This window comes from Sapajus apella, unplaced genomic scaffold (genome assembly GCF_009761245.1).
Source record: "Sapajus apella isolate SASKATOON/1434 unplaced genomic scaffold, GSC_monkey_1.0 scaffold23, whole genome shotgun sequence".
Lineage (NCBI taxonomy): Eukaryota > Metazoa > Chordata > Mammalia > Primates > Cebidae > Sapajus > Sapajus apella.
The window spans coordinates 4,085,137-4,091,989 of record NW_022436963.1 but is presented as its reverse complement, the minus strand read 5'-3'; the positions used below and the strand labels follow the sequence as shown (position 1 = coordinate 4,091,989).

At 42.4% G+C, this 6,853-nt stretch overlaps 1 protein-coding gene across 33 annotated transcripts in view; it reads left to right on the top strand.

The window, feature by feature from the left end:
* PBRM1 (polybromo 1) overlaps positions 1-6,853 on the top strand; it is a 149,618-nt gene that overhangs the window by 115,587 nt on the left and 27,178 nt on the right. For all 33 annotated transcript variants that reach the window (XM_032290133.1, XM_032290135.1, XM_032290114.1 and 30 more), the window contains one exon: positions 617-774. In XM_032290133.1, coding sequence (XP_032146024.1) covers positions 617-774 — 158 coding nt within the window. The remainder of the gene's footprint in view (positions 1-616; positions 775-6,853) is intronic.

Genomic DNA, 6,853 nt, shown 5'->3' with positions numbered 1-6,853 from the left:
ATCTCAGTAGCTGGGATTACAGGCACGCGCCACCATGCCCAGCTAATGTTTTGTATTTTTAGTAGAGATGGGATTTCACCATGTTGACCAGGATGGTCTCAATCTCTTGACCTTGTGATCCACCCGCCTCAGCCTCCCAAAGTGCTGGGATTACAGGCGTGAGCCACCGCGCCCGGCCGGGGTATTAGATCTTGACCTTCAAAAAGATTATAAACCACTGTCTTAAAGAAATGTCTGCCACTCATGTGATCTGACCCAAAATATTGATGGTTTGTGTCTTTGTTTGGTTTACAAATCCGATGACAGATGCTTCGTTCAGCTTTCTTCATGAACGTCTCAGAAAGAAAACCTGGTTGTTACATAAAATTATTAAGTTTTGTGCCTTGATATTATGTTAAAAAAATTTTTCCCTTGGACTTATAGCCAAATGTTTCTCTCTGTTTTTCTAAGTATCTTTTCATGTGTTTAATGGGGGAAAAGTTAATAACGTCTTATCAAAACAGCCAATGAAACTTCTCTAAATGGTACACATTACTAAGTTTTGGTTAATGGAATTTTTGTTAATATTTCAAGACGGAAGCTATTTTAATGTAATTTCTATATTTGTCTCCCCAAGAATCGAAAAAGTATGGGTTCGAGATGGAGCTGCATATTTTTATGGCCCCATCTTCATTCACCCAGAAGAGACGGAGCACGAGCCCACAAAAATGTTCTACAAAAAAGAAGTATTTCTGAGTAATCTGGAAGAAACCTGCCCCATGACATGTATTCTTGGTAGGTATTTGTGCTTTTTTATTTAATCATGTTTATTCCATCAAAATTGATTACTACTTCTGTGCTAGGCACTGTTCAAGATGTTAGGTATATAGCAGTGCCTAAATCTAAATCTCTGTTCTCTTATGTTGGGGCAAAGGTTGGGGAGTCAGTAAATAAATTTAAAAAATAAATATATAGAATATCTGGTAATTAGGGTACAAGCAAACCTCTCACCTTACCCTTCCAAAGGCATGCCACCACACCCAGCTAATTTCTGAAGGATAGTTTTGCTAGGTATAGAATTCTCCGTTGATACTTTTTTTGTTCATGTCTTTTTTTTTTTTTTTTTTTTTTTTTTTTGAAACAGAGTCTCTCTGTCACCAGGCTGGAGTGCAGTGGTGCCATCTTGGCTCACTGTAACCTCCGCCTCCCAGGTTCATGCTGTTCTCCTGCCTCAGCCTCCCAAGTCGCTGGGACTACAGGTGCACACCACCACGCCCAGCCAATTTTTGTGTTTTTAGTACAGATGGGGTTTCACCATGTTGGCCAGGATGGTCTCGATCTCTTGACCTCATGATCCACCTGCCTTGGCTTTCCAAAATGCTGGGATTACAGGCGTGAGCCACCATGCCCAGCCTTGTTCATGTCTTTCATCAAATTTGGGGAGTTTGGGGCCCTTATTTCTTCAAATATTCTTTCTGCTCCTTTCTCTACTTCCCTCTGGAACTCTCATTATACTTATGTTGGTGTGCTTAATGGTGGCTCACAAGTCTCTCAGACTCTTCATTTTTCTTTACCTTTTTTTTTTCCTTTCTGCTTCTCTGTCTGGATAACTTCAAATATCCTGTCTTCAGGTGCACTCATTCTCTGCCTGCTCAGATCTTCTGTTGAACCCTTCTAATAAATTTTTCATTTCAGTTATTATACTTTTTAGCCCTAGAATTTCTATTTAGTTTTTATAATTTGTCTCATTTGTATTCACTATTTGCTAAGACAGTTTACTGGTTTCATTTAGATCTTTGAGTATATTTAAGACAGTTGCTTTAAGGTCAGACATGGTGGTTCACACCTGTAATCCCAACACTTTGGAAGGCCAAGGTGGGCGGATCACCTGAAGTCGGTAGTTTGAGAACAGCCTGCCCAACATGGTGAAACCTCTTCTCTGCTAAACAACAGCAACAAAAATTCAAAAAATTTAGCTGGGCATGGTGGCACATGTCTGTAGTCTCAGTTACTCGGGAGGCTGAGGCATGAGAATTGCTGGAACCTGGGAGGTGGAGATTGCAGTAAGCCAAGATCATGCCATTGCACTCTAGCCTGGATTACAAAGTGAGACTTTGTCTCAAAAAAAGAGACAGTTGATTTAAAGTATTTATGTAATAAGTCCAATGTCTGGACTTCCTCAGGAACAATTTCTATTCATTTTGTTCTTTCCTATGAATGGACTTTGCATGCCTCATAATTTTTTGTTGAAAACTGGACATTTTGGATATTACAGTGTGATAACTCTGGAAATCCGATTCTCCCCATCTTCAGGCTTTGTTCTTACTACTTGTTATAGGTTATGGTTGTTTGTTCAGTGACTCTTCTTTTTTGTGTGTGTGTGTGTATTCTTGGCTGGGCACAGTGGCTCACACCTTTAATCCCAACACTTTGGGAGGCTGAGGTGGGCAGATCACTTGAACCCAGGAGTTCGAGACCAGCCTGGGCAACATGGCGAAACCCTTTCTCTACAAAAAATACAAAAATTACCCAGGTGTGGTGACCTGTACCCATGGTCCCAGCTACTCGGGAGGCTGAGATGGTAGGGTCAAGGCTACAGTAAGACATGATCATGCCATTGTACTCCAGCCTGGGCAACAGAGTGAGACCCTGTCTCAAAAAAAAAAAAGATTTTGTTGTTGTTGTATGTGGTCACTATATTCTCTGTTCGATAAGCTTAGTGATCAGCCAGTGATTTTACAGAGGTTTTCGTAAATGCCTGGCACCAATAAAACCACAAAACTCCCCATCTTCACAGCTGATTTCTCTGTGTATGTTGGAGCACACCTTCAACACTCAGCCGTGCAGATTACAACTCTGCTTTGCCTTTACTTCCTGCTTGTACAGAACTTGAAAGTCAGCCAGAAATGAGATCTTAGGGCTTTCTTAGGTGTTTTCTGAGCACGTACACTATTGTTGGCATGTGAAATGTAGGAGTGGCAAGCTCTAAGGGCCATTCGTTCACAGAATGGTCCTTTCTGAGCATGTACACTATTGTTGGCATGTGTATGGCCTTCTAAGCTCCCAGTAATATATGGAAACTTTTCAGAACCCTTATTCCCCTTAGCATCTCACTCCCCACCTTTTCCTCTGAGGCCTTTTGTCATATCTACTGTTGGCCCCAACTGATACCCTGGCAACAGCTGGTTCATTTGACCTTAAATGTGTTGTGGTTTGAATGTTTGTGTCTCCTTCAAAATTCATGAGTTAAAATGTAATCCCTAGTGCAACAGTGTTGGGAAGTGGGGACTTTTAGGACATGTTTAGATCATGAGGGCTTGTCCTTGTGAATACAATATTGCTGTTATAGAAAGGGCTCATGTCGGCCCAGGGCAGTGGCTCACACCTGTAATCCGAACACTTTGGGAGGCCAAGGCGGGCAGATCATGAGGTTAAGAGATGGAGACCATCCTGGCCAACATAGTGAAACCTCGTTTCTACTAAAAATACAAAAAAAAAAAAAAAAAAAAAAAATTAGTTGGGCACAGTGTCGTGGCACCAGTAGTCCCAGCTACTTAGGAGGCTGAGGCAGGAGAACTGCTTGAACCCGGGAGGTAGAGGTTGCAGTGAGCCAAGATTGTCCTACCACACTCCAGCCTGGCAACAAAAAAAAAGGAGGGGTGGGTGCTCATGTAAATGGGTTTGCCCTGTCTTATGAATGGATCTTGGACTTTCCTGCTTCCAGAACTGTGAGACAACTGTTCTTTATAAATTACCCAATCTGTGGTATTTTGTTGTAGGAACACAAACAGACTAAGACATAATGTTTTTGACAAAAGAAGCTTAGCCACTTCTCCATCCTGAGAGAATTCCAAGTTAAGCAAAATAAAGGCAAGCACTTTGCATTAGTGTTTAGAAAGCTACCTGACAGGTCAAAACAGATGACCACAGTTCTTTGAGCATAGAGCTGCATTGCTTCCACTATCACCAGAATCTCACAACAGGAATGGAGGCTGCCATCTTTAAGACTGCCACTGGGACAGAAAGTAAGGGATGGAGTGAGGATAAGTTAAAATGCTACAAAGCTCTCCTGCCAAGTTTCAGTCACTTTTTTTCTTACTTAAGCATTTGCTTGGTTGCTGTAAACCTTTGACTATCTTCCAGAGTTTCAGTGAAGTTTATTCTGCGTTTTCACTGTTTCTCTGAAGGAATGGCCCTTAGAGCTCACCGCTCCTCCATTTTCACTGACAGAAACTGACGTAATTTCTTTCTAAAGATTCTTGTTAGAACGTGTTGCATTCTGGCCTGGCACAGTGGCTCATGCCTATAATCCCAGCACTTTGAGAGGTCGAGGCAGGCGGATCACCTGAGATCAGGAGTTTGAGGCCAGCCTGTTCAATGTAGTGAAACCCCATCTCTACTATACAAAAATTAGCCAGGCGTGGTGGCATGCACCTGTAATCTCAGCTACTAGGGAGGCTGAGGCAGGAGAATCATTTGAACCTGAGAGGCAGACGTTGTAGTGAGCCAAGATCAAGCCACTGCACTCCAGCCTGGGTGACAGAGCAAAAAGAAAGAAAAAAAGAAAATGTGTTGCATTTTACAGTTTATGTACCAGTTTTATATCTAGGATCTCATTAAATTCTCAACATAACCCTGTAAGAAAGAATGACCAGGCGTGGTTGCTCACGCCTATAATCCCAGCACTTTGAGAGACTGAGGTGGGTGAATCACGAGGTCAGGAGTTCAAGACCAACCTTGTCAACATAGTGAAACCCCATTTTTACTAAAAATAGAAAAAATTGGCCAGGTGTGGTGGTGGGCGCCTGTAATCCCAGCTACTTGGGAGGCTGAGGCAAGAGAATCGCTTGAACCTGGGAGGTGAAGGTTGCAGTGAGCAGAGAGCATGCCACTGCACTCCAGCCAGGGCGACAGTGCAAGTCTCCGTCTCAAAAAAAAAAAAAAAAAAAGAAAGAAAGAAAGAAAGAAAGATGATGATATTCTCAGAAAGGTGAAATTACTACTCAAGGAGTGGGCCAGAACTAAAACCTAGGTTTTCCTACTACTTCTTTAGCTGGTCTACAGCTAGCTGGGACACTTGTGATGATCAAAGGAGGTGCCAGCAATATTTGGTAGGACAACAGGCATACAATGAAATATAAGGTAAAACCTAAAAGAAAATGCATCTAGTAATCACAAAGTGGTATTTCAGCCTAGCTTGTGGAATTCACTGCCCCCAAGCCCCCAAGGAAAAAGGGTTTGTTACATAAGCTTTAGAGAATTTATAATTTAATTGTATTAACTTTACACACTATTAAATGTAAATCATATTTTTCCACTTCTTTGTCTCTGAAATAGAAGTTTTACAGATAATTAGATGAGGTACCACTTTTTCATCTCCTGTTACATATGCAGAAGACAATCCTGTTTTTCCAACGGTTATGTTCTTTCATCAGTTTTGTTGAAGAATTGTTTTCATTAACTTAAACAGTAATCAAGCTGGGCACAGTGGCTCATGCCTGTATTCCCAGCACTTTTGGAGGCTGAGGCAGGTGGATCACTTGAGCTCAGGAGTTCAAGACCAACCTGGCCAACATAGTGAAATGCCATCTTTACTAAACATACAAAAAAAATTACCCAGATGTGGTGGCACATGCCTGTAGTCCCAGCTGCTCAAGAGGCTGAGGGAGGAGAATCGCTTAAAACTGTGATACAGAGGTTGCAGTAAGCCGAGATCGTTCCACCACACTCCAGCCTGAGTAACAGAGTGAGACTCTGACTCAAAAAAACAAAAACAAGAAATAACTTGGCTGGGCGAGGTGGCTTATGCTTGTAATCCTAGCACTTTGGAAAGCCGAGGTGGGTAGATCACAAGGTCAGGAGATTAAGACCATCCTGGCCAATGTGGTGAAACCCCGTCTCTACTAAAAATACAAAACTTAGCTGGGCATGGTGACATGCGCCTGTAATCCCAGCTACTCAGGAGGCTGGGGCAGGAGAATCACTTGAACCCAGGAGGCAGAGGTTGCAGTGAGCTTAGACCATGCCACTGCACTCCAGCCTGGCGACAGAGCAAAACCCTGCCCAAAAAAAAAAAAAAAAAAAAAAAGGAACTTAAACAATAATCAGATGGCTACATCTGGCAGTCAGTACCTCTACCCGTAACCCCTTAGGTGATAAAATTTGTAGGAACCTGGGCTCTTGAAACATACCAAGTACTAATTTATTTGCAGGTTCTGTTTCCTTTACAGTAGATTTTTATAACATTTCATTAATTAAAAAACTGTCCTCAGTAAGGCAAGGAAAATATCTAAAAATTTGAAAGGAAAAACAAAAGAGTTTTTTTGAAAAACATTAGGTATGTAGAAAATTCAAGAGATATTCAGATAAACTCTTAAAATTAGTAAATGAAAATACAAAGTTGTTTCCTTTTTTTTTTTTTGAGGTAGGATCTCACTTTGTTATCCAGGCTGGCGTGCAGTAGTGTGATCATAACTTACTGCAGCCTGCAACTCCTAGGCTCAAGCAATCCTCCCATCTCAGCCTTCTAGGTAGCTGGGACTACAAGCATGTACCACCACTCCCAGCTAATTTTTTTAAAATTTATTTTTTAGGCCGGGCGCGGTGGCTCAAGCCTGTAATCCCAGCACTTTGGGAGGCCGAGGCGGGTGGATCACGAGGTCAAGAGATCGAGACCATCCTGGTCAACATGGTGAAACCCCGTCTCTACTAAAAATACAAAACATTAGCTGGGCATGGTGGCGTGTGCCTGTAATCCCAGCTACTCAGGAGGCTGAGGCAGGAGAATTGCCTGAACCCAGGAGGTGGAGGTTGCGGTGAGCCGAGATCGCGCCATTGCACTCCAGCCTGGGTAACAAGAGCGAAACTCCGTCCC